Genomic DNA, 27567 nt, shown 5'->3' on the forward strand with positions numbered 1-27567 from the left:
AGGCATTGGAACCCCAGGCAGGCCCCTGTTTTCCACCACCAGGGACCACATTCAGCCTCGGCCCCCAGGAGGCACCCAGGGGCACTCACCTAAGCTCAGAAAGGCAGACCCCAGATCACGCTAGCCCACTACCTCCGGAGATATACAGTCACCATGCGCGCACCAACTGTGTTGCCCTGTCAATTCCCTGTTTCTTAACTAATATTTGAGTTACATGACATGATGGTCTGCATTTATTGTCCAATTTGTTTCTCTTAGTTATTGGTTATGTAACTCTTACATGCTCCTGTCTGTTTACATGCCTAGTAATTTTAAATATCAAGTATTATATATTTTAAAAAGTAGAGGTTCCAGTTGATATTATTACCCACTAGGGAATTTCAACTCTTTCTTTCGCTGGGCAGATAGGGTATGGAGGCTATCACTTGGACTGAGATGGGTTGAAGCTGGGTTGCAGTGTATTTCTAGTTCACCCTTGTTCATAGGGCTTGGTCCTCCAGGGAGTTTTCATCAAAGAGTCTTTGGGATTTCTTCTTCTCAGTGGTGAAACATGGTAAGAATTTCCACTCTGATTTTGAGACATTTTTTAAAAGCAACTTTACTGAGAAATAATTTACAAACGATTACATTCACCTATGTTGAGTGTACAATGGTTTTTAGTGTATTTACAGAGTTGTGCTGCAGCCATCACCACTGTCTAATTTTAGACCCTTGGAGAGGTTTTGACTTCACTCTTTAGCCTACCCCATGTACCTTCAGCATTGGCAGATGTCTTAAGAAAATGACTTACCCTATAATGATGCTCCAGAAGTCTCCATTTTTGTCACTCTTGCCCTGTAGAACTGCCAGGCCTGCTGGCTTTTCTGTCCCCAGCAATAGCTCTTTGATGGGGACCCAGCTTGGATTCTCAGCCTCAAGATTTGCTGACACTCCCATATTGGCAAATGCCCTTGTGAAAAGGTGAATGGAAACCACCAGAGTTATTTCTCAGGGCTCTAACTTTTTTTTTTTTTTTTTAGATGAAGTCTCCCTCTGTCTCCCAGGCTAGAATGAATGGCTCAATTTTGGCTCATTGCATCCTCCACCTCCTGGGTTCAAGCAATTCTCCCACCTCAGAGCCTCCCAAGTAGCTGGGATTACAGGTGCCCATTGCCACACCCAGGTAATTTTGGTATTTTTAGTAGAGATGGGGTTTCACCATGTTGGCTAGGTTGGTCTTGAATTCCTGACCTCGGGTGATCCACCTCCTCTTGGCCTCCCAAAGTGCTGGGATTGCAGGCATGAGCTATGGAGCCTGGCCGAAAGCCTTCAACTCTTGTGATTTTCCTCCCAGACTTTTTGCTGTTAAGCACTAGGAGAGTACAGGAAAGCTCTGCCTGCTTTTCTGAGGCTTCAGCTTAATGTTTTAGCCTCTGACACGTACCCACTGGTACATGTCAACATGTCTGAGTGTAATACTTGTGAAGAGCCTCTTGCTCTTCACAACCAAAAAATCCCACTGGTTCTGTTACCACTGGAAACTCCACGCAGGGTCAACAGTCCTCAATTCTTCTCTTAAAGACTTGGGAGAAAGAATTTGGCCAAGAGACAGAAGTAGATTTAAGGCAGAAACGAGAGTTTAATGAAGAAGAAAAAAAAAAAGTACACTTTTAAGGAACCAAGAGTGCAACTCAAAAGATTGAGTGCCCTGCCTCATTGTTAGCTCGGGGCTCTTACAGATTTACTATTTTCTGGCTTTTTTCCCCAGACTTTTCTAGTCATCCCTCCACAAGGAAGGCTGTTGGCTACTAGCGGCAAGTGCAGTGATGCGTCAGTATCTGGGAGAGGCTGCATGCACCCTTTGGTAGTCGAAGTTATGCGCTTACTCCCCTAGGGCAATATTCCCATACTAGTGTAGCGCCCTCAGAGGAAGGTCATATATGGGTCAAATTCCGCCAGTTTGCTCCTTACTGTGCATGCCTGGACATGTCCCAGAGGAAGGTGAATGTCTGCCATTTTAAGTTCTTATCGGGAAGTTGTTGCTCACAAGTTCAAGGTGTCTCCTGTTTGTTAGGAAATTTTCCCCTCCCTGTTGTCAGCTACCTGACCATTGCTTGGTAGTCACCCTTCAGCCACCTGACATTCTTTGGGGCCCTATCCTGACCAGCTCATATCTGCCTATCTACCTACTCTAACAGCTTGTCTGTCCCCCAGCAGTGGAATGCTACTTGTGTTCCTGATTTGTAGCCTCTAGCCTATGTCCAAGACAACCTATGCCCCAGGAGGACAGTGGCAGAACCTTAGCTCACCTCTCAAAGGTTCTTTCTCTGAAATGTATTGCCTTCAGTCCTTGTGGCCTCTACAGTCCTCTTGTACCTTAAAAATGTGATTTTTAAATTTTTCCGACTTTCTGTTTTTAGTGGCACATTGGCCTTCCACCTATGTGACAGCAGAAGTTAAATTAGCCTTATTTCTTGGAAAAGTCCCAGACTCTTTTTACTTTGGGGTCTCCACATGTGCTGTTCATGCTATGTGGCACCCTCTCCATAAAACGTCTGGTGTCTGGCTCCTTCCACTTCTTCGTTCTCAGCTTGAATGCCTTCTCAGAGACATGTTTCCTGACCACTATTTAAAGAAGGTTTTCAGTCATCATTCATTCCCATTATTCTCTACCATAGCATTTTTTTTTTCATTCATAGCACTCATCACAGTTTGGAATGACTGATTAATAATTAATAATTTTTTTATCTTCTCTGTGATAGTTTATGCTCTTTGAGACTAAGAATCATATGTGTCCCTAATAATGCTTTTAGTAACCTCTCAATTAAACACAGAAAGAAATGCTGAAATGAATTAGTGAATAAATAATTCAAAAAAGAAAATTGAGCTTCATTCTCTTAGGAAGATTATTTACTGATATAGTTTTTATTTGTCTGTCTTTTGAGAGATAAGGTCTTGCTATGATGTCCAGGCTGGCCCGGAACTCCTGGGCTCAAGTGATTCTCCCAGCTCAGCTTCTGCAGGTGCTTGGGACTACATGCATATGCCACTGCACCCAGCCCTACTTACATAGTTTTTTTTTTTTTTTTTTTAAACTGGTAAATGACTTCCAACCAAATACTTCTAACATAATTTTTTTTAAATTTCTCCATGTTTTTACCTTAATCAATTAATATATTTTGATTGCTTGCTGTGTAAATAGCTCTGTGCCAGTTATTTTGAGGTATAAACATAGCTCTTTTTCTCATTTACATTGTGATCCATTTTAGGAGATACAATTTGTAAACCTTACAATCTCCCATTATACATGACACTTAAAATAACTTAAACTAAATTCATTTTGTTACCCTAAGACCATTCTCTTTCTACAATCTATATTTCCATTAGAATCACTGTCCTAGGTACTGAAGCAAGATATTTTGAAATTATCTTCAGTTCTTCTCATTTTCCAAAGCCTAACAAACGTATGCTAACTTCTCATTCAGGCCCTTCATGTGCTTGGAAAAGTTATCTTCTTAGAACTTTACTGTAAAATGGTTAATATATAGATCAAATAAAATACGGAATATATAAAAAAAGATGTTTTTCTTGTTATGGCAAGATTAAAGACAAATAGATAATGTCTCACATTATTAGATTAATGGACAAGTTTTATTGGCAAACTTACCAGTAAAAGGTCAGGAGAGGAGGTATGTGGGGATGAAGCAAGGGAGCTAGTAGGCTTGCTCTAGAAGAACCCTTCCTACCCTCCTTTAACTCTCCCATCCCCACTCTGCACTTTGATGAGAACAACCCTGTATGCAGGTAATTTACTACTGGGGCTGAAGTGCCCCACTGGTACATGTCAACATGTCTTGAGAGTAATACTTGTCACCCTTGGCAGAAGTTAAATGAGGACTTCTTGTAGGAAGATAAATTTTCCCTGTCTTGATCAGTGTGTTACCAGAGAATCTGAACCTCTGTGATCATTCACCAGACAGTCTTGCTTGTTTCTTTACATAATGTCACCCCCTGACACAACCTGAGATGTAAATCAATTGGATTTTTAATGGCATCTTCAGCTTTTGTTATAAATGAAAGTACAGGGCTCAAGTAATAGTATGAGGGCAATCATGAATACTTGCAGAGTCTCCCACAACCACCCAGCTGTGGTATCCATGCTGAGATGTGAAAAACAAATTCCAAAGCTTAGATGAAACAGTAGCCAGGAACCAGATTGTGTCCAAGAAAAAAGCATGATATATTTGTCTACCCCCCGGTTAGGAAAAGTGATCTGGGATATACAAACATGGTGATCCCCCGGCACCTGTTGAAAATTAACCCTCTGCATTCATTTTGCATCGCCACCATGAATGTGGGAGTGCAGGAGCACAACTGTTGGAAGCCCAGCCAGCAGGGATTGAGACTGCTGCCAAGTGGAAGCAGCACCTACTTTTATGAAGGGTGCAGGAATAATTTGCACTCAGTCCCTCTAGAATGTATGGATTAAGGCGTAACACCTGAAGCTCTGTAAAATCTTCAGTAAAATCCTTATTACTCAGTAACATTTTGGGGGATATGATAATATGCTGTCTTCTGCTTCAAGATGCACCCACCTAGAGTGTCCATATGGAATCTAGTTACGTCTGCGTTGCATTAAGTATTCTACATATGCAACGTATATGTAGACACAGCAGGTGCTTAATTATTCAGCTGAATTCTGTCTTCAGTGCATCTCTGATATTTGTCCTTTCTTTTTGATTTCTCCTGCCTTGGTGAGACCCTCTTGTCCTCAAGGACTTCAGACTGTTTAAACAGGTCTCCTTATCTCCAATCTTTCTTGCCTCCAGCTGGCCTTTCATATTAGGCTAAGAGTTAACTATCTAATCTAAAATCTAAATTATCTTATTCCCTGCTTTAACATATCCAAGGACTCCTTTTATAGAGATGAGGACCGAGAGATCTAGTTAAAATAAGAGTTCCTGAGTGCTAAACAAAGAGATTTGGGTTCATCAGATTTCTAATAAGAGTGATGGATGTCCATATCCCTGTGTGCCCTTGAGCACATTTTTGGGGTTATTTTTGTTTCAGTTTTTTTGTCTTTAAAAATGAAGAAAATATTACCCATCTCAAAGGATTTTAGCCAGATTCAAATGTATTAATTTATGTAAAGTGCTTGGAACTATGTCAATCATATAATAAGTGTTAAGTATATTACTATCGTTGTTGCTGTTGTTTAAATAGTACCTTAGGTTAAGTATACTTAAAGTGCCTGTGTGAGAACAGATTTTTGCTGGTTTTCATGGGATGATGAACTTGTAACAGAGTGTATATAAAGTTTATCATTGATCACACTGTTAAATTTAGTCAACTATTTTTCTTGCAGCAAGATTTTGTGGATGAAGGAAGTAGTTTGATGATTTACATTCTAGTGCTATGATTTAAATTCTAGTTATTATCTTGTTGGATACCATAATAAATAATGTACACAGAGTTCTCTTTTAGTAGCACTATTTGAGGTAATTTTGGTCCAGGTGATCTTGGCTCTATCTTTTGACAAATATTGACTTACAGGATAAATTGCATAACCCTTAATATGACACCCCAGTTCATCACAGTATTCTCATTTTATCCATTCTCCGTAATTTTCTCTTCTTAATTTGGCTCTATTCCTCACTGTTTTACAATAATAAACAGTATGGAGACAATAGGAAAAAATGAAACACTTCACTTACAAGTGGAGGCTGATTCCTGTGATTCCTCAGCTTAAAGCTAGAATTAGAGTTGGCCAATGCAGTTGGTCAAGCAGAGGACTCAAACATGATGGTTAAAGGAACACATTTTCAGAAAAAAGTACTGGTAATCATGTAATCTGATTGCATTGGCACAGATTTAGGAAAGGTAGCAAAGCCAAGAGGTGGGTGTAAGAAAATGGATGAGAAGTAAGAGTTTGGACTAGGGCCAGCATTCAAGAATTTGGAGCAGGCAGGCAGTGTGATTCTTGATACACATCACTTGCCTCAGCCTAGATCTGAAAACGTTTTCATGATTGGGTTTTTAGCAACTGTGTGCTATTATCCAAGTTCTAGAGATTTTGTTTTAGTAGGTGTGGGGTGTGATTTGAGAATAAATATTTTTTAAAAGCTCTCCAAATGATTTTGATGACCACCAGGTTTGGGGACCACTACCAGGAGATCTCTTATTTTTGTAACAAATGTCTTCATTTCCTGAAGTGGGTATCATTACCCCAATTCAAGACCCTTCATTGTCTGGCAGGTCAATGGAAAGTTTGAAGTGTAGTTGTTGTATGGCGCTGCTCTATGTGTTACAGTAACTAATCTCAAGGGAATTGGACATCCCTATCACCTGCCTCCCACACACACGCTGCCAGAGGACTAGTGCCACAGCTGTTTTGCTCTTACGTGAACTTGCCCTTTGACCACCGTTGAGTGGCCTAGGAGTAACCCACTCATTGAAGTAGAACTAATGAGTCTTCTTTGAGGTTTTTAACTTTAGATTAGAAAGCTGAAGTCTTCTCTCTTATTCTTTTGTTAAATTCTGACTGCCATGTTTTCTACTATGAAATATAGCTAGTCTGTGGAGTCAGAGAATAAAGAATGCATAAGAAAACTGAAATATGAGATGGGAAGATAGTTCTGGCAATATTCAAAGTCCAAGTATTCTGGAAAATTCTGGTAGCTCTGGACCGATCCTTTGGGATCAGAAGCAAAGAGGTTAGGATACCCTTAGTATTAGCAGATATTTGATATTTTGATATTTGATACTTGGTATTTTGCTTTGTAAAATCATTTATAATCAATTTTAAAAAAATCTCCCAATTTCATGGAGACCCTAAGTCTAATGCTGTCTGAAGTACAGCAGATATGGTAGGCAGAATAATGATCCTACAAAATATCTAAGTCCTAATATTCCAAATTTGAGAATATATTACCTTACATGAGCAAACAGATTTTACAGATGTGATTAAGTTAAGGATTTGAAATAGTGAGATTATCCTAGATTATCTGAGTGAGTCTAGTGTAATCACAAAGGTTCTTATAAGGGAAAGTGGGAAGAAGAAAGAGCATGAGAGATGGAGGGAGAGATGCGATGACAGAAGCAGAGTTGGAAGGATGTGATTCCTGGGTTTGAAGATAGGGAAAGGGAGCCGTGAGCCAAGGAATGCAGGAGGCCTCAAGAAGCTGGAAGTGACAACAAAAAAGATTCTCCCCTCCAACTTCCAGAAAACTTGTAATCTTGCTGGCACATTGCCTTTAGCTCAGTGAGATCCACTTTGAACTCCTGCCCCTGCCAGAACCTTAAGATAATAAACCTCTGTTGTTTTAAGCAATTGAGTTGGTGCTAATTTGTTACAGCAACAATAGGAAAATGCACCAGGCAAAAACAAAGGTGCAATTAGGAATTTCTCAGTGGTCAGCCTTGTGGTGCTAAGGGCATGGTTTCCAGTAGCTGAGGGCCCAGAAGCACACTCCTTAGTTACTCTCAGTTCAGTTGCCCATAGTTCCATGAAAGCATGCCCTATGGTCATTAATTTTGGTGACTCTGCATTGGCAGAGGACCTTGAGCTCTGGCCTTAGCCTTCCTTTTTTATTCCTGCCCAGTTACTTTTTGAGAAAGGAGGCAAGCAATAAAGTCCTCCAAAGATCAAAGGCATTGTTTAGAACTAAGAGCAAAAAGTCCCAACAATCCAAAAAACAAGTTTCTATTTGTGAGTAAAATGGCATATTGATCACCTGAAGAAGACAGCTACGCCATAACAGAAAATTCAGCCTCATAGCTCTGCTGTTAACTTGTCTGCTCAGGCTCCCTACGACAGGCTTGTGACCAATTGTGCTGTGATTACCAATGCTCAGTGTAGCATGATCAGCTGCTGTCAGCTCTCATGTGCAGCCAGGCAAAGAACAGAAAACAATTCTTGTTCACAGTTTAATGAAACCCAGTTCCGAAGGGACTTTTTATTGTATTTATTTTTCCAATTTGCTCTCACCTAGGTTTTTGAATTTGCAAGATTATAAAACTGTCCACGTGATTACTTTTCTGAAGAGCCATCGACTCTACCCAGCTTCTTGGGTGCCTCTTGTCTTTTAAATAATTATACAAACAGGTGTTTTGGAGAGGAAACCATAGTTTTCTTACAGCTGAAAAGCCAACTTTCAGTTTGCAAATAAGTACATGTTAAAATATGTCCTGTATTCCAGGTAAAATCATAATGCTGTTGTGATTCTTTTCCTTCATTTTGAAATGCAGAGGAACTCTATTTTACTTCTCAATATATCCTTCCCAGATGAATACTGATGTATAGAAATGAAGTGATATGGTCTGTACCACGTAGCTTAGCAGAAAACTAGATACTGCATTGTGTTGTTGGCAATGGTTTTGCACAGGTATGACATCTCATTCATGTTACAGTGAAAAGCCCATGGCTTCTCTTTTTAAATTTATTTTAAAATAATGTTGGACCTACAGAAAAGTCTCAAGAATAATACAAATAACTCCATATATATTCACTCAGATTCATCAATTATTAACATTTTGCCAAATGTCTTCTCCTCCTCTTCCTCTTTCTCCTTCTTCTCCTTCTTCCTTTTCTTCTTCTCCTTCTTCCTTTCCTTCTTCTTCTTCTTCCTCTTCATCTTTTTTCTCTTATTTCTTTTTCTTTCTTCTTCCTTCTTCTCTCTCTCTCTCTCTCTATAATATATATTACATATATATTACCTTACATGGCCAGAGTATTGGCTATGTATATATTTATATGTATAAAATTACATTATATATGTGTATTATACTATCTTCTCTGGGTCACTTGAGAGTGAAATGTGAACATTATATCCTTTTATTCCTATACACTTCAGTGTATATTTTCTACGAGTAGAGACATTCTCTTACACAACTATTTTGGTCATTTATTGCTGTACAATAAACTGATCCAAAGTTAATTGTGTAAAATAACAGTTGCTTTTTTTGCTTATGGAGTCCATGGGTCAGGAATTTGGAGTGAGGACAGTTGAGATGGCTTGTCTCTGCTTCATGCTGTCTGGAGCCTCAACTTGGAAGACTCAAACCTCAGAAGGTGTTTTAAACATATGGAATCTGGAAATATCTGAAGCCTTCTTCATTCACATGCCTGGTGTCTAGATTTGGATGTGTCAAAATCTGGGCTAAGCTATACCTCTTGCCAGAACCTCTACATGTGGCTTCTTCATGTGTCTTTTGTTGTCTCATGGTATGGTGACATCAGGGTCATTGAATTTCTATCATGGCAGTTCAAAACACCAAGAGCAAGTGTTTCTGTAAATCAGGTAAACGCTTCAAGGCCTTCTTTTTTGACAGCTTCAGAAGTCACAGTGTCACTTTTGCTGTACTCTATTAGTCAAAGCAGCAACAAGCCTGTCAAGATTCAAGGAGGAGGAGAATTACAAACCACATCTCAATGGGAAGAGTAATAATTCACAGCCATCTTTGTAACCACTGAAATCAACAGCATAATTATAAAATCAATTAATTTAACTTTGATACAATACAGTCAGCTCCCAAGTTCTTCAGTCAGGCTGCCCAGGTCTGAATTCTGTCTCTGCCTCTTATGAGATATATGACATTTGGCAGGTAACTGTAGTTACCAAATCCTCAGATTCTTCATCTCTAAATGAGGCCAGTAACACCTACATCTCTTAGAGTTGCTGCAAGGGCTAAATAAAATAATTACATGATGAGTCTGATGTAAATAGTGGCTTAGTAAGCATTAGGTCTTCCTCCTCAGAGAAATAAACATGGTACTGAGTACACAAAAGACCAAAAGGCCTATAATTAATTACGGTTATTTGGGAAGCTTTAGAGGTGCCTGGCTTTCTGAGAAATAATGGAGAGATTCATTACAAAATTAAAATGTTTCTTATTAAGTTCTATTTCTGAAGATTTTTCTTCATTTTTTTTTTGATGCTAGATAAGTATCTTCAACCAGCAGAGAGAATCCTTCAATTTTTTAAATACAAATTATAGTCATTTTAAGAGAAAAACTTATGCTATTCATCTATCAACATCATGAAAGTACAAACCTTAAAAACATGATTAACTTCTTTTAAAAATTCTTATTATTACCCCTATTTATGTATTTATGTATTTATTTATTTATATTTTTTATTTACATTGGTTTTTGAGGAACAGGTGGTTTTCATTATATGAATAAGTTCTTTATTGGTGATTTCTGAGATTTTGGTGCATCCATCACCTGATTAATACACACTGTACCCAATTTGTAGTCTTTTTACCCTCACCCCCCTCCCACCCTTTCCCCCCGAGTCTCCAAAGTTCATTGCATCAGTCTTATGCCTTTGTGTCTTAATAGCTTAGTTTCCACTTTTAAGTGAGAACATACAATGTTTGATTTTCCATTCCTGAGTTACTTCACTTAGAATAATGGTCTCCAGTTCCATCCAGGTTGCTGTGAATGCCATTATTTCATTTCTTTTTATGGCTGAGTAGTATTCCATTTTTTATGTGTATGTGTGTGTGTGTGTGTGTGTGTGTGTGTGTGTGTATGTATATGGGAAGGGAAATGGGACCACGCTGACTGCCTTAAACCAATTGGAATTCACTTTTTGGAACTGGGGTTGAGACTGGGACTAACATCTCCTGAATGTATGTACATATATACATATGTGTGTGTGTGTATATACACACACACACACACACCATGGAATACCGGTAGTATTCATTATATATATATATATATATATGTGTGTGTGTGTGTGTATTTATATATATATATATTTTTCACCCACTCTGTGGCTTATCTATTTACTCTGCTGACTGTTTCTTTTGCTGCACAGAAGCTTTTTAGTTTAATTAAGTCCCATCTATTTATCTTTGTTTTTGTTGCATTTGCTTTTGATTTCTTGGTCATGAAGTTTTTGCTTAAGCCAATGTCTAGGAGGGTTTTTCTAATGTTATTTTCTAGAATTTTCATAGTCTCAAGTTTTGGATTTAAGTACTTGATCCATCTTGAGTTGATTTTTGTATGAGGTGAAAGATAAGGATCCAGTTTCATTCTTCTACATGTGGCTTGACAATTATCCCAGCATCATTTGTTGAATAGAAAAGAACATGATTAATTTCTGAATCAGCATATATTTGGCTACGAGTAGCAGAAAACTCAAAATCACTTAAACAATAAAGAATATTTATTATTTTATAACAAAAAGACAAGAAGCGTGAACATTCCACAGTTGGTTAATTCAGTAGCTCAGTGATTTCATCAATGGTTCAATTCTTTCCATGTTTCTGCTGAAACCTCCTCCGTATGTTGGCCAGACCAGAAGTGGAAATTTCATGGTAATAAGAAGGCTGAAGGAGCTGCCAGCATCATATTCAGATATGGTAACATTTACAAAAAGAGATGATTTCTTCCTCTAAACTGTTGAAGAGTAAGAAAAATCCTTCTCAGAAGTCCTCCAGAAGATGCTTCTCACCTTTCATTCGGCAGACTTGCCGTGCATGTGTCTGATCCACATGGGAAGGGAAATGGGACCGCATTGACTGCCTTAAACCAATTGGAATTCACTTTTTGGGGCTGCGGTTGAGACTGGGACTAACATCTCCTGAAATATTGCCCATTGGGAGGGACCTGAATGAGTGCTGGGAGAGATGGGGCAATAAATAGAACCTGCTACAACATATGAACTGGATTTTATGTTTTATTCAAGGATTAGAAATCAGAATAAAGAATCAATTTTTAAATATGGGCATCATTTGTAAATGCCCGAAGTTCTTTATAATGTATTTTTGACAACCAATTGGTTTGAAATATAATGAAGATGATTTGGTAATCAAGAAATATGAAGCAGGTTCAACAACTTTGAAATGCTTTTAAAAATAATAAACATTTCCAAGATACTACAGAATTATTCAAATTATAAAATGTTTCTTAGAAAGTGTTCATCATTTTTTTTTTGCATTTATGTTTCTTTTTAGTCCTAGCAAGTAAACTCTATATAGAAGGATTTATTTTTTCTTTGCAACTTTAAATTTTCCTATTATATTTCTCTATAAAATAATGGATACAATTCAGAATGTATTTTAAAACTAAGCATTATCATTTTCCTCTTCTAATTTTAATTTGTTTATGAATTTTCCACCCAAGTATACTCATGATTATAGGCCATGTTCAAGGGAATGGCAATTCTTACTTTTTAATTCAGTAATGCCTGGAGAAACGTGAAATTGTTCTGGAATGCAATTTGAAGAAGTGAAAGAGATCAGCTTTTAATGATATCATGCCATTTGTTACATTATAGTTAATGTCAGACAGGTAAGCTAGGTAATGATATAATGAATAACCGTCCCGAAATATCAGTGGCGTAAAACAAGAAAGGTTTATTTTTTGCTCAAACCACATACCCATAGATATTCAATGGAGTATAATGGGCTCTGTTCCTATTAGTGATTCAGGAACTCAGGCTGATGAAGAAGTCACTATCTCAAATGTGCCATAGAGAAAGGGAAACTGGGGGAATCTTCATGCCAGCAACTAAATACTTGACCAAGAAGCTCCACACGTATATCTGCTCACATTTCATCCATCTGTAAAAATTGCATAGCGCTCCTACCACAAGAGCCAAGAAATGTGATCCAACCCGATTCCTGGGAGATGGAGAGCCACAAATATTAGTGAGCAGTATTTTTGACTATTGCAGAGATGTACATCACCACATTTCAACAGAAGGGTAGACATGGCAGAACAATTAGTTTTCAGTTGTGATAAACAAAATGAAAATTCTTCAGTTAGGGTATTTCTCTAGAAGCTGGCATTATTAGAAATAAAGTGCATGAAGGACAACAGCTTCTAGTCTCATGGCTTTGAACTGTGATGTCACTTTACCCTCATGTTAACGGCCACGTTTTAGTAAAATGGAGACTCTTCTAAATAGACGATGTCCTTGCCTGTGGGACAGGGAAAGGGTGACACCAAACAAGTAATCCTTGGAGTATATTTCCAATTACTCCATATAATTTTTTCCTCATTTTCTATTAATGAGTCTTCTGTCCACATTGCTTTGACATCCTTAATTTTTATTTTTTTCCCCATTTTGTTTTCAGTCGCAAAACATTGGTCCATGTCCATTTTTCTGGCATACATGATGAATACTCTAAAAAGAACTCAAAACTTTTACTTCTGTTGTTGATACATGAGCACAGTGAACAGGCACATTTTCTCTGCTTCGTTTGATATGGATTCTGAATACTCCAGCTATTTCTCTCCCCTGAGCACTCCACCACGAGGTCCTTAATAAATCAGGTTTCAATAGCAAGATTGGCAGTAGAGGAAATATGTCATGTAATAGAAAATAAAGTGTGAACTGCAGCCACTAGTCTCCATTGTTGTTGTTAATAATAGTAACAATAAACAACACCCAAGTAGTAAATGCACTTCTCATTCTAGGCTCTCTAGTGGTAATTGTGATATATACAGATATTTTTTATATATAATTTTTTTACCCCACTCAATCCTCAGAACAAATAGAGTGAGTTAGCTGGTGTTATCCCCATCTTTCATGAGAGGAAATTGAGTCTTGGAAAGACTTGTCCAAATTTAAACAGCTACTAAGTGTCTCTAACTGCTATCAAACTTTGAAGATTTAGGCTTGATTTTACTAACTGTCTAGTTTTTAAAATTTATTCCTTTAAGACATTATCTGTACCTAAAATTATTTTAACAGTAACTCATTCCTTTCACTTTATGTAATACTGTTTTAAGTATACCTTTATGATCTTTTCATCATACTCTTAAGTGCCTCCAAAACCTCTGCATGATTATAGCCCTAACTCCTGGAACTTAGCAGGTAGTCAGTAAGTGTTTGTGAATGAATGAATAATATATATGAGGTTCACAAGTTTCGCTGAAAGCTGCCACACCTCCCCATGTGGTCAAGCTCAGACCAGGGAGATCGCTACCATATAAGCCATCAGTGTGTCCATACAAGCAGAATTAACTGTCTGCCCTTCTCGCCTACATAGAAGAGAACAAATTTTAAATGACTCTTCATACACAACTATAAAAAATTGCATGCCAATTGAAGAAAATCTTGAAATACAGAAGCTATATAAATAAAAGCCAATCCAAATTCCAACAGTAGATGCTGTTTTCCCAATCATTGTTTTTAAAGCCATTTATATACACACACAATTTTCATAGCTGTAATCATGTATAGTTTTGTAGTCTGGTCTTTCACTTTTTATTATGTCCCTTAAAATCATTAAAAAAAAAATGTTTGTCAGTGACCTCATACTTTCCTTTGTATTGAGGGGCCATAATTTATTATTGGACAGTTAGGGTCTGTCATTTTTTGTTATTATAAATAATGTTGTGATGAGCATCTTCCTATGTAAATCTTTGTGAGCATGACTTTCAGTGTGCCATCTGTTCCTTGGAGTCCCTTCATTGGTGACACACACCTCTGTTAACTGATATTTGACACTTGGAACTGAAACCATGCAGCTAGAACTTGTCAAGAAGACAAATGGGGTAGCAGTGGCCTGTCTTATGTTCATAAAATGGACTGGATACAACTATAATTTTGCAGGCTATTTGTTTGGTTAGAAGCTCAATGCCTCATTGATTCCACACATGGTGTCCAAAAGAATGAAGGTGACCTTGGAGAGAGCCAGCCATTTAGAATCCAATTAATCAAGCTTCGGGGTAGTTTTGTACCCAACACTGACCAGAAATCTGTCAGATTCTTGTTACTCAGAATTAGATTTTAGTAAGCTAAATCTGTGGTTTAGGCATAGCTTATAGGTGCTCTTTTGGAAATAACAGAGGAGCTCAATCTTTAAAACTATGAAATGTGGATTGTAGGAGTTGAAGGCTTTGGTAGAAAGAGAAAAAACAGTAACATATTCTAAAATTTAGTGGGCTTTATTGAAGACTGCTCAAAATAAGAAACCTTTGATTAAGCTTGATTGTCAGATAAACAGAGGACTGGAATTTTAAAATCATAGTCTTACAATTATTTTTGTGTCTTTGCTTCCAGGACATCAGAAATATATAACATGTCATCATAAAGTTCTTTAAGCTGGTGTCTCAGTTTGTCAGTATATTGCAGAACCATCAACAATTCAAATTCATATTTAAAAAAGAGCTGAATTGATTTCCAGTTACTTAAGCTACAAATATGAAGACTTAGTATTAATCTCTAATAGCCAAAGAGATAAAGCTTTTACCTTTGATCTGGAATTTATTTAATCTTCTAGGACAGAATTGGAGATTGGAGGGCCAAATTCCAGGTATTTAATATGTTTCAGTTTTGTTCTCTGTTTCATGTTAATAATTTTATCACTAGCTCTTAACACTTACTGTACTAAATTGCTATCTTAATATTAATATGAAAGTGTAAAAATTTTGATAAATTTTTACAATTTGTAAAATTTTTTTTACAAATTTTGTACAATTTTTTACAATTTTGTACAATTTTTGTAAAATTTTGTACAATTTTGTACAATTCTGTACAATTTTTACAAATTTTACAGCTGGTAAATGGTATGCAAATCAGCCTAATGCAAACTTTAATGGATTAGTGTACTCAAAAAATTCTTTGAAACAAAGGTAGCTGAAGTGATAAAAAGACCAACTAATCACGAGCCTCATTACAGAATTTTCTGGGGTTTAAATACCCTCTAGAGGTTTCCATTGGTTACTTGGTGTATGCCCTATGGAAATAAAGAGGATGAAGTAAAGTTACAAAGTCATTTACTCCATGCACACCCTAGGTAAATGGAGAGGCTATTTCCTGTCATAGCTGAAGTGTTTCCATTTGATTTAGTTCTAGGAAGTCAGTGTAAATCATCAATCGGCCTTGTGTTCCTTACCTCCAGACCCTACTCTCCTGCCTCATTTGATGTAGGCCTAGTCTAACAAGATTATAATCCTTATAAGACAATGGAAATTTGGGCAGATATTGACAGAAGGAAGACAACAAAGATGGACACGTGGTGATGAAGGCAGAAACTGCAGTGATGAATCCAAAAGCCAAGGAATGCCAAAAATTGCTGGCAAACACCAGAAGCTGAAAGAGGCAAGGAAGGATTATCATCTACAGGTTTCAGAGGAACCATGCCTCTGCCAACATCTTTGTTTCAGATTTCTAGCCACCAGACTTGTGAGACAAAAAGTTTCTATTTGTATGACTTTGTTATGGCAGCTCCAGCTTTGTATGACTTTGTTATGGCAGCTTCAGCTTTCACTAGCTTTCACTAGTTTGCCAAATTCCATTCTCCTTAGCTCTGGCACAGATCAGACAGATTTCTGGTCAGTTTCTGTTTTTTGAAAGTTGCTCCAGTTTAAGTCTCCAATCTCATATCTGATTTTCATTTCATCTCCTTCTTCCCTCCAGTGCCAGTGCTGGCCTCTCCTCTTCTCTGTGCTCCACAGGAGCCACCAAGTTTTCATGATTTCCCTGTGCCATGGGATGCAGATGGAGAAAAGGGCTGTATCCATCTTCTCCCTAGTCAGGCTGCAACTATGAGAGAGGCGCAAGGTGCTAATCCTCAGAAACCTTGCCAGTAGCAGCTATAAAATCCCACAGCCTCCAGCAAGCTAGGGCAGCACCATATATCCATATTGTGGGCAACCCCACTGTAACTGTCCAATGAGTTCATTTTGCCCACTGCTCAGAGACAGCTGATTTATCAAGACAGGGGGACTGCAATAGAGAAGGAGCTTAATTCACACAGACCAGCTGAATGAAAGACCTGAGTTTTATTATTACTCAAATCAGTCTCTCTAAAAATTCAAAGGCTAGGATTTTTCAAAGATAGTTTGGGGGAAAAGGGAGGAAGGCTAGGCAATGGGTACTTGCTGCTGATTGGTTGGGAGTGCAATTATAGGAGTGTGGGAAATGGTCCCCTTATTCACTGAGTCACTTCTGAATGGGGCCACAGAAGCAGTTGGTGGATCCAGGTGGAGCCATTGGTCATCAGATGCAAAAAACCCAAAAAGACATCTAAAAAGGCCAATCTTAGGTTCTACAATAGTGATGTTATTTGCAGGAGCAATTTGGGGAAGTTGTACATCTTGTGCATCTGGAATAATGTGTGGGTAATCATGTATGTCTACACCTTAGTGGAATTCAGGTTCCTCTCATCCTCCTAGTGTGGTGGTCTGTCATTAGCTTTATAAATGTGGTTGAGTTTTGGGGAGAGGCTATTATTATTTTAACTATAAATTAAATGTCTCCCAAAGTTAGCTTGGCCCAAGTCCAGGAATAATTAAGAGTAGTTTGAAGGCTAAACGCAAGATGGGGGTTTGTTAAATCAGATCTCTCTCACCGACATAATGTTCTCACTGTTATAATTTTAGCAAAGGTGGTTTCATCACACCCTCAACCTAGTTGTCTTGGGGCTTTGGTTGCCTGGCTTCAGTGGACATTTTCAGCATCCTCCTCCTCCTCACCAAAGGGTGAGAATGGACTTAGGAGAAGAACAGGACACCCGCTGTGAACTCCACATTCCTGTGGCTGCAGATTCACATGACTCCCTTCCCTACTCACCTAGTCCCATTTTATAGCCTGGAAAGGTGTAGGGCTGGCATGAGAGCTGGGTTGAACAGACCCAGTTCAATCCTGGGGAAAGTTTATTGATTTGTTAGTGGCTCTCCTTAGGATGTGGGAGTATTTAATACCTCTTTGCTCTCAGCTGATGTCTCGGGTGTGCTGAAGGCTTATGATGCTTACAGGAGTGGCCTGCACTCCTCAGAGTGAGAAGGGAGTGGGGTGGTATGACTGGAAAATAGTTGGGTTACTGACTCCTGCGAAAGGAAAAGGTCATGTTCAACCTCTGTTACACCAGGAAAATGATTTTTGTTTATAGGTGTTTTCATTCCTCACTCTTCTCCTTTAATATTATGATATATGTGAGATTTTTGCGGACATCCTATGATCAATGAGATGAAGGAGGAGCTGCATGTATAAGGTCTGGGGATGGGGTTGGCAGGTAGCTGTGACTCACAGCCTCCTTCCAAGAGGTGAGGATCCCAATGAGTTTTGCTGGAAAGGAATCTGCTTTCACTCACCTCCCTGGAGATTGGCTATGGTTTTGAGATGAATTACTTAATCAGAGTTAGCTGCGTGATGACTCCATCTCTAAATTCGGTATGCTCAAAATGTGGTGTCCTGATGATCATAAGCACTACCACCTGGAATGCTGTTAGAAACACACGTTCTCAGGTCCCACCCCAGAACTACTGAGTTAGAAACTGGGGTGGTTCCAGGCATCTATCTGAACACACACACCCTCTAGGTGATTCTAGTGCACTCTAATATTTGAGAACTGCTGCTCCAAAGATGCCTCTCTTCTCCAATTCAAATTGATACCCTCGCCTCTCTAATAAACTGGTTTCTGCTTTGTATGGCCTAATGAAAAGATATGACTTACCTTAAACATTATTCCTTCAAAATTCTCTGACAATTTTCCATCCATCACACACTTCAGCCTAAAACTTTCTGATGCACTTTAGTTGAGGCAAAGGGAATCTCTTTTCTACTTTCTGAGAGAATAGAACTCCAGAAGTTTATCCTTAACAACTTTATATAAGATAATTTCTACTGGAGTTCAATCATCCTTACAGTGATGTTTACTGTTATGGAATATTTCGTTGCATAAGATGATAATTAAGGATGGGACTCATCCTTCCATGTTGTATTTTCTCCAAAACAATTATCACCATCAAACATGCTACATATTTTACCTGTTTATTTCATTTTTTGTGTGTCTACCCCTGAATGAGTGTATGCTTCATGAAGGCAAAGGCTTTTGTCTGTTTTATTATCTGCCGAGTTCTCAGGACTTTGGTCAGTACTTGACATCCTGTATGCACACTCAGAAATTATTTGTTGAATGAAGACATGAAAGTTGGGCTTCAAGAATGTGTTTTAGAGGCTCTGGAGATTTCTGTTTATTAATTCATTGAAGAAAATTATGGGTTTTATTCTTATTTCTAATTGTGAGAGTGCTTAATGTCACGGGCTACATAAGGGTCTCAGAAGTCACGTTATTTTTGTGCAATGTGAACAGGAGAATTTACCAGACTGCTGTGGAAGTTGGTACCTAGGGGTATGCTACAGGGCATCATGAGCTGGAACTGAGTAAGACATGCCCAAACAGGAGAGTCAAGGGAGAATAATGATCTCAAACTAACACAAAATGATTTTTGTCAGTAACTTTGAGCATTCCAGTCTGCTGTTTGTACAAGAATTCTCATTTGTAGGAGCTGGTTCTTCTGGATGGTAAATCTGTTAATTGTGCTGGACCTAGCAGTAATTGTGCTAGGCCAAACACTTTCCAGGATGCAGTATTTCCACCTTCCTGTTTGCACATCTTATAGCTCCCACTTCACAGATGTTCAGTGTTTTCTCACTTGTTGATGATCCCATCTTGACACAGTAGAGTTGGTTTCCACCCTTGAAGCACTGTGGGGGCAATAGGCAGACACATTTGGAAGTGGAGACTGTAATGAGAGAGAGAGAGAGAGAGAGACAGTGTGACTCACCACAGTACATTAGGGTTTGGTTTCATCTAAATCATCCCCAGGGTGGCGAGCTCCTTGATGGTGTTAAGTTTGGTCCAAAGCTTTCTCTAATGAATGAGAAAGCCAAAACATAAAAATTGAAAACAAAACAAAACCAAAACAACAAAACAACCCACCAAAGGCAATGACCCCAAAGACCCAACTGTGATTAAATAGAAAGATCTGTATACAAGAGACTAGAGGGCACTAGTAAGCCAATAAGCTTAAAGAGTTGGCCTATTTCGGGCAGTTCCCCCTGTCTCACTGTCCACATCCAATGAAGATTTGTGCTGTCTCTGGCACCTCCCTCTCACTCACTGCCTACATTCAATCAGGCACTAGTCCTATCAATCCATTTCTCCAATGTCTTCAGCCTGTCCTTTTATTTTACTTTCATTTTTAACGTTGGCATTGCCTAAGTACCTTTATAGTTATCATTTGTAGATCATGTACTGTGAAGCCACACAATATGCCAAGCACTTTATATGCTTTATTTTTTCGAACCCTTACAACAAATGTATGAACTAGGCTATCATAATAATTCTACAGAAGAGGAAACTGAGCTCAAGGAATTTAAACCCTTTGCCTATGGCCACACAATTTAGTAAATGGTAGAAGCAGGATTTAAATAATACATGACTCACAGGCCTGAGCTTTTTAACATAACTCTGTATCACATTTGTTTCTTTCTTTCTAGAATATTATTGGGTTATACCTGGGGATCTGTATTTTTAATAGGCAGTTAAATTGGGTGATTCTCTTATGAGGCCTGCTTTTGGAATCACCAAAGCACTTCATAATTCATTTAAGTCTTATGTTCATGAAATAGGTTTAAAACAATCATTTAGGGATAAAGTTACCAAAACTGAGTATATTAAATTAATTTTGAACAAAGGTTTATAGGCTTATATATTCTACACGTATGTTTTAGTTAAAGGTCAAGGTCCTCCACAGTTTGCCCTCAACTTCCATTTTCAACATTGTCTTTTTTTACTTTCTGCATTTCAAGTAGATTAACTGTCTGTTTCCCCAACAAGATCCCAAAGGTATTCCAGTTTTTGTCCTTTCTCCCATGTCATCTGCCTCTTTTGCCAGACTGATGTGCTCTTTCCTACTTCTCCCCACACGTCCAGTTTCTACAAGTCTTGCCTCCTCAATGAAGCATTTCATAGCAACATAACCATATTCTGATCTTTTGATCTTTTCTTTTCTTTTTTTGAGACAGTCTTACTCTGTCTCCCAGGCTGGGGTGCAATGGCACAATCAAGGCTCACTGCACCCTCGAGCTCCTAGTCTCAAGAGATCCTCCCACCTTAGCCGCCCGAGTAGCTGGGACTACAGATGCACCCAACCATGCTCAGCTAATCGATTACTCTTTGTAGAGCCAGGGTCTCATTATGTTGCTCAGGCTAGTCTCAAACTCCTGAGCTCAACTGATCCTCCTGCCTTGGTGTCCCAAAGTGCTGGGATTATAGGCGTGGACCACAGTGTCTGACCAGATTTTCTCTTTTTGCTTTTTCTTAACTTTTATTTTAGTTTCAGGGATACATGTGTTAAGTTTGTTATATAGGTAAATTGCATGCCATAAGGGTTTGGTGTACAGATTATTTCATCACCCAGAATAAGCATAGTGACTGATGGGTAGTTTTTAAATCCTCTCCCTCCTTCCACTATCCACCCTCAAGTCGGCCCTGGTATCTGTTGTTTCTTTGTGTCCATATGTTCTCGTTGTTTAGCTCCTGCTTATAAGTAAGAACATGTGGTATTTGGTTTTCTGTTCTTGTATTAGTTTGCTTAGGATAATGGCTTCCAGCTCCATCCATGTCACTGCAAAGGACATGATCTCATTGTTTTTATGGCTGCATAGTATTCCATGATATATTTGTACCACATTTTCTTTATCCAGTTTACTGTTGATGAGTATTTAGGTTGAGTCTATGCCTTTGCTAATGTAAATGGTGCTACAGTACAATACATGTGTATGTGTCTCTATGATAGAATGATTTATATCCCTTTGGGTATATACCCAGTAATGGGATTGCTGGGTCAAATGGTAATTATGTTTTAAGTCCTTCAAGGAATTCTGTTTTAAGTTCTTTGAGGAATCTCCACACTGCTTTCCACGATGGTTGAGCTAAACCGTATCTTATATTTGGCTAAATTTTAGTGGTGTAAACTTGTCAGTACCATAGGTGACATTTTTGTGTACATTCTTAGTAGTTAGCTTTCATGTGTCTTTTCCCCAAGACAATGAGAAGTGCTTTTTTGGAGAGCAGTGTGGCTCATCCGTCCGATCAGTTCTTAACAAGGCACTCAGTTCATTCTTCTGGATCAACTGATTTGAAATTCTGAATTGTGGGTGCAGGTATAAGTGTGCAAAAAAGAAATTTACTTAAAGGATCTGGAATAATTCATGTTGCCAAAATACCTGAGTCAGCGTGAGTATTAGCAATGAGGTCATGAATGAATAGCTCATTTTAGGTGACATCAATTCTTTCCCAGGTGTCTCAACTGATGGGAAAAAATAAGGAAAGGAAGTAGGGAGATACTCATATGCACCACATGCCTGGGTATCTTGCCCTTGGTAGGAAACATTTTATGAAAAAGCATGCATTTCCTTACTATGCTCTCTGTCAACCAGCTAGAGAAGATACTTGTTCATTGTTGGAAAGAATGTTCTTGTCCACTGTTGGAAGGGATGGAGTTTGGTGAAAGATAGGGGACTGTTCCACCTCTGGTTAGGACATCCGTTCCTTAGGTTTTTAAAAGGGCCATGGTCACTATTCTTTTAGTATGGATATAGCTTAAATGTTCTTTGCCTAATTATTTTCAGACTACCAGCACCTAAAGACCCCACCACCTCCACTAATTGATCCTTCAACACTCAGTTCTCACGCTCCTGTGCTTAAGAAACTCTTCCAGACCAGAAGCTATTTCTCTCTTAAAGCTCTTATCGCATCCTGACTTGCACTAAAATGATTCATGTAATTATTGTCTAATGTTACTCCTCCAAAAATTTGAGGGGTAAAAAGGGTGCCTCATCTTAAAACCATCATCATGCCTTGAACAGAGACTTATACATTGGCTGCTAAATGGATGTTGATTGAATAAATTTCCCCTTCCTGTTGGTTGGTGGTTGATATTTCTGAAATTCAGATAATATACTTAATATCTATAAAATAGGCTTCTGGGGGATTTCATTCATGTTGTAACTTTTGAAAGGTGACCTTCATATTACTTTGAAGTTCCTTTTTAAAGTTTTTAAAAATTTCATTTTAGATAGAGAAGGAAAAGAGTAGCTAAGAGCACAATGTAATCAAGAACACAGTTTAATCAAAGTGACACGCAATTGAACTGAAAATTACTAATATTTCAACTTCCCATGAGTGGCCTGGGTATAAAGTACATTTTTAGCTTTCTCTGTCTTCATAAATGCTATCATTTGTATGTTGATAATTTTCTATAGTGCTAATCCAAACAGAACCCTCTGTGACGTTTACTTTTGCTCACCAGTTAAAGAAAGCTAGCAGAGACAGATCATATCTTTAGAGGAAAAAAATGCTTTGAGTTTCCTGATTGTGTGCAGAACCAAAAAATGTTTTAAATTGCCTAAATAAATCTTCTATTAAGAAATGTTCATGTGTTAGTTTGACTGCCCAAAGCATTCTGTTAATTTCACAGTTTTTAGTACTTTTTTTTTTTTAAACAAACTTAGACTACTCAAGTATGTGATGATTTAGGTATGTGTATAGCAAAGGGGTCATATTAAAGACAGGTATTTTGATAAAATTATCAACTGTTATTTTTCACTCAGGCAGATTTGAAAAAAATAATTTGTGGGAAGATAGCAAAAAAAAAAAATATTTCCAATAGAAGAGTTCTCTGAAGACTGCTTCTCTACGATAAATAAGGAAGAATGGAAGGTAACACTAAATACAGCCCCAAATGCCTGACCTATCTATTACAGTATAGTCAGGGATTAGTTCTTACCTGCCCTGCTGACCACATTTTATTTTCTCTATGTATTTTTGACAATAATGTTCTTACACTACATTTCTCAGATAAAAAGTTTATATTTAAAATAAAAATGATATTGTACATACTTTCAGCTCTTTTCTATCAGAAATTATTGTCTGCAAGAGATGACAGTTGAGTAACGGTGTTGATCAAGCACCAAAAAAATGAATAGTAGAGTTTTTGTTTAAAAATTATTTAATAGTGATTAGAATTAATATCAGGCCCCGGTTTTCTGTATGTTATATGGAATTGCCTTGTTTAGACATGGCATGAAGGTTGAAAACCCCAGATACTGACTTCCTGAGTTGTCACCATCAGATGCCAGCTATGTCCACCCTCTGTCATGTTTCAATCCTGTGGCCTGTCAAGGGAGCTGAAGCTTGATAATCAGCTTGAAGTGGATCAGGAAAGACATGGTTTTAAGTAATAAGACCTCTCCCCTTTCCAGGACTGAGCTGAAGAACACTGGGCCACAAAGTCAAAAAAGAGTCAAGGAGAACAATATGGTTTTTGTCTTTCTTTTTACAAAAGTAAGATGGTTTCAGCAAAGATTCCTTTGCATACTTTATGCCCCAATTTAAGATAATTTTTTTGGAAAATGTTCCACAAAGGAAGTATCTCTAACTGCTTGGGTTCTATTGTAATCTCCAATCCATCTTTTGAAAAAGATATAAAGCTTAGTTGGACTATTTCAGGGTCAAACTTCATCTTGGAGCAAATGTACTGCTGTGAAGTCCCTGCCTCAAAACAACTCACAAATGTAATGTCTATGGTCAGTAAATTTAGGGAAAATGGAAATAGAATGCTGCTCCTTAAGTATTAAATTGGCAGAGATACAAAGGAGTGATAACTCCAAGGTTTGGTGAGAGTGTGGGAGAGCAGTCTTTATTATCTGTTCTAGAGTGAAATATAATATGGCAAAAAATTTCTGGATAGGGAGCCAATATATTATATTTAACAATAATATTTACCTAGAAATATCCCTTTATAAGCTATATCTGAACGACATAATCTTAGATCACAGATTGATTTGTGATAGACTTAGGTATGATGGCACTATTTATGATAGCAAAATACAGGAGAAAATTTAAATGGCTAACCAGAGATTGGCTAAATAAATCATAGAATACCCATATAGACTTTTGCAGACATTGAGAATTACGTGGCTGAATAATATATGTTGACATGAAAACAGTTCCATGACACAGAAAGTGAAAAACAGCAATATATAGAATAACATGTAGAGTATGATCCAATTTTATATTTTTAAAATTTGTATTATATGCAGGACCACTCCTGAGATGTTTGAGACCCAGGGGCAAATTTTTTATGGGGTGCTTATCTATAAACAATTAGAGTCACCCCAAATTAGAGTGTTAGCATCATACTAGCTTTCTAATTTCAAGCAATCTTGAGCAAGAATGCCCTGCTGGCTAGCAGGAGCAATTTGTTCACCAAGCTGTTTTCTGAGAATGAGAATCTAGCTCTGGGCCAGAGATGACTCCACAGGCATGAGCCCCAGAGCTCTTTGGGGCATCTGGCTGACCCCATGCATGGTGGGGAGGAGAAGCAGTAGAGAGTTGGAAAGTATAACAGTGCTTGCGTTTGTGTGGGATGTTGTCTGGGCTCAGGGTGTCCTGCTTGAATAGTATTGTCAGCCTTGGATTGACCCAGGCACTGAAAGAAGACTTAAAGAAATTTCAGGAAGATGCTTTGGCAATGCAAAATCCAGTCCTACCTGGACAGCACTGTTGGCCTCAGACAGTCCCAAACACCAGAAGGAAACTTAGACAATTCTGGTGAAGGCCCTCCAAAGCTGGGACTGGGAGGGATGCCCGAAACATGAGATCAGGACAGGTGCTCTTCCCACTAGGGCCTAAGGGTGGTACTGATTACACATATGCATAGAGAAAAGATTGGCAAGATAAACACCCACATTACTACCGTAGTTATGGTGGTGGGTGACCTACTTGTGGGTGATTATAATTTTCCTTTCTGTTTAAATCATGATTTCTTTTTACAATGAAAAGGAAATATTTTTGATTAAGGATAGGCTATTTTTAAGGAAGATGATGTTCAAGCTGAGATGAAGGTTAAGTGAGAGCATTTAGTGTGGTCACCAGTGGAACTGACCTGAACATTTTTCCCAGTCGTAGCAGGTGTCATAGCCACAGGATTCTTTCTTTGTGCTGTTGGATGAAAGTCTTGTCCTTTCAAGACCCCATTCTAACTGGCGGCCATCTTGGCAGGAACCAATATGTAGAAAATGGAGTTGCTGATTATTTAAACATTTCTCAGCCAGAAACTTACAAGCAGGTGAAGTAAAGTAATCGTTGGAGTCTGTGTCAAACACACAGAGATCTTCTGAATGATGGCTGCCCAAGAGAAGAAAGCAAGCATTTCCATATGAAGATCAGAAAAAACAAGGGCACGTAGCCAATGTAGTGTGTTCACTCACCAACCAGTTTTCTTGTGCCTGTTTTCCCTACCCCACTCCAAGCCCTGGGCTTGAGTGAGAGGAAAAAGAAGGTGTTGATATAACTGAGTTTAAAGTTTTTACATGTGCAGAAGTTAAGTCTTTATAACCAAAATTAGACTGTTTTAATAAACAATCTCATTTTAAACAGGGAACTGGGCTGAGAGATAATTAAGAAACTTGCTACCCAATGGCGAAGGAGGAATTCAGCAGAGCACAGGAATATCAGTTATGTGAAAATTTCATTTATTTCATGTCTGTGCTTCAAGAAGCTCAGCTCTTCCATCAAGTTTCTTACACTAGACTGGTTTTCGCAATTTCCAGACAGTCTGTAGGGTATCTCTTACCTACAGTCTTCTTCTGGAGACATACAAATGCATTCAGATCCTGATTGTTTCTGTCCCAGCTGACAATGGCCTTTTAATTTTGTTAGACTATCTGAAACAAAGGAAAAAAGGAGAAAAGAACAGTGCACAGCATGGATTCTAAGTGACAAGCTTGAATTCAGAGAAGAGGCAGTGGTAAAGGATTCATATTTATCTCTTGGAGTTAGAGCATTCATTTTGGCTTCTCTAAATACATTGTCATTAAATATTCCATCTGAAAGGTCCTTTCCAGTGCACATGAGGTGTCATTTTCCAACCTAAAATTGCTATTATGTTCAGATAACTAAAGAAAATGGAACTGTTGAAATTTTTGTTCATTTATTTTTCAAATATTTATTGCATATGCATGATATTCCCAACACTATGTAAGGTTCTGGAGAGAGTAGATTGAGCATAAACTGACCCAGATCCTGGGCTCACCAAGCTAATAGTCTTGTGGGTGCAGACAGACATTAATCAAATGAGCACACTAATATACATACAGAATTGTTGCCTTTCTTAGTGCTATTAAACAGAAGCATATAATAAAAAAATTGATGTAGCTAGAAAGATTAGAAAAGGTAAAATGAAGAAAGAAAAGTGAGGCTGTTCAATGCAGAGGAAACATAAGGTATGGAAATGTTCAAATGAGAGGCAGTGGCCGGGCTTGGTGGCTCATGCCTGTAATCCCAGCACTATGGGAGGCTGAGGCGGGCAGATCACAAGGTCAGGAGTTCGAGTCCAGCCTGGTCAATATGGTGAAACCTCATTTGTACTAAAAATACAAAAATTAGCGGGGCGTGGTGGCATGCACCTGTAGTCCCAGCTACTCAGGAGGCTGAGGCAAAAGAATCACTTGAACCTGGGAGGCAGATGTTGCAGTGAGCCGAGATGGTGCCACTGCACCACAGCCTGGGCAACAGAGTGAGACTCCGTCTCAAAAAAAAAAAAAAAAAAAAAAAAAAAAAGGGGAGGCAGCTTGTGAGTTTCCTGGAACTGAAAGATTCCAGTGTGGTTGAAGTGCTGAAAAACAAGAGCGTGGGACAGATGTGGCCAGAGAGGTAGGTGTGTGGTAGGTTGTGTAGGGGCCTAATAGGGTCTTTGAAGGGTTTTTGTCTTCATTTTATAAATAGTAGACAGTCTCTGATGGGTTTTAAGCATGGAGTGTTGTGACA

At 38.3% G+C, this 27567-nt stretch overlaps 1 protein-coding gene and 1 long non-coding RNA gene across 3 annotated transcripts in view; one reads left to right on the forward strand and one right to left on the reverse strand.

Annotated features, from left to right (window-relative positions):
- Positions 1-15424, forward strand: part of LOC117065061 — a 66177-nt gene extending 50753 nt beyond the window's left edge. For both annotated transcript variants that reach the window (XR_004429807.1, XR_004429808.1), the window contains one exon: positions 15006-15424. This is a non-coding gene — a long non-coding RNA (uncharacterized LOC117065061). The remainder of the gene's footprint in view (positions 1-15005) is intronic.
- Positions 15425-18705: 3281 nt separating this feature from the next.
- Positions 18706-27567, reverse strand: part of C6 (complement C6) — a 78361-nt gene continuing 69499 nt past the window's right edge. Inside the window, 3 exon segments of the mRNA XM_033179456.1 lie at positions 18706-19474; positions 25685-25926; positions 26375-26465. Coding sequence (XP_033035347.1) covers positions 19293-19474; positions 25685-25926; positions 26375-26465 — 515 coding nt within the window. The 3' untranslated portion in view covers positions 18706-19292.

Source organism: Trachypithecus francoisi, unplaced genomic scaffold (assembly GCF_009764315.1).
Source record: "Trachypithecus francoisi isolate TF-2019V2 unplaced genomic scaffold, Tfra_2.0 Lachesis_group2, whole genome shotgun sequence".
Taxonomy (NCBI): domain Eukaryota; kingdom Metazoa; phylum Chordata; class Mammalia; order Primates; family Cercopithecidae; genus Trachypithecus; species Trachypithecus francoisi.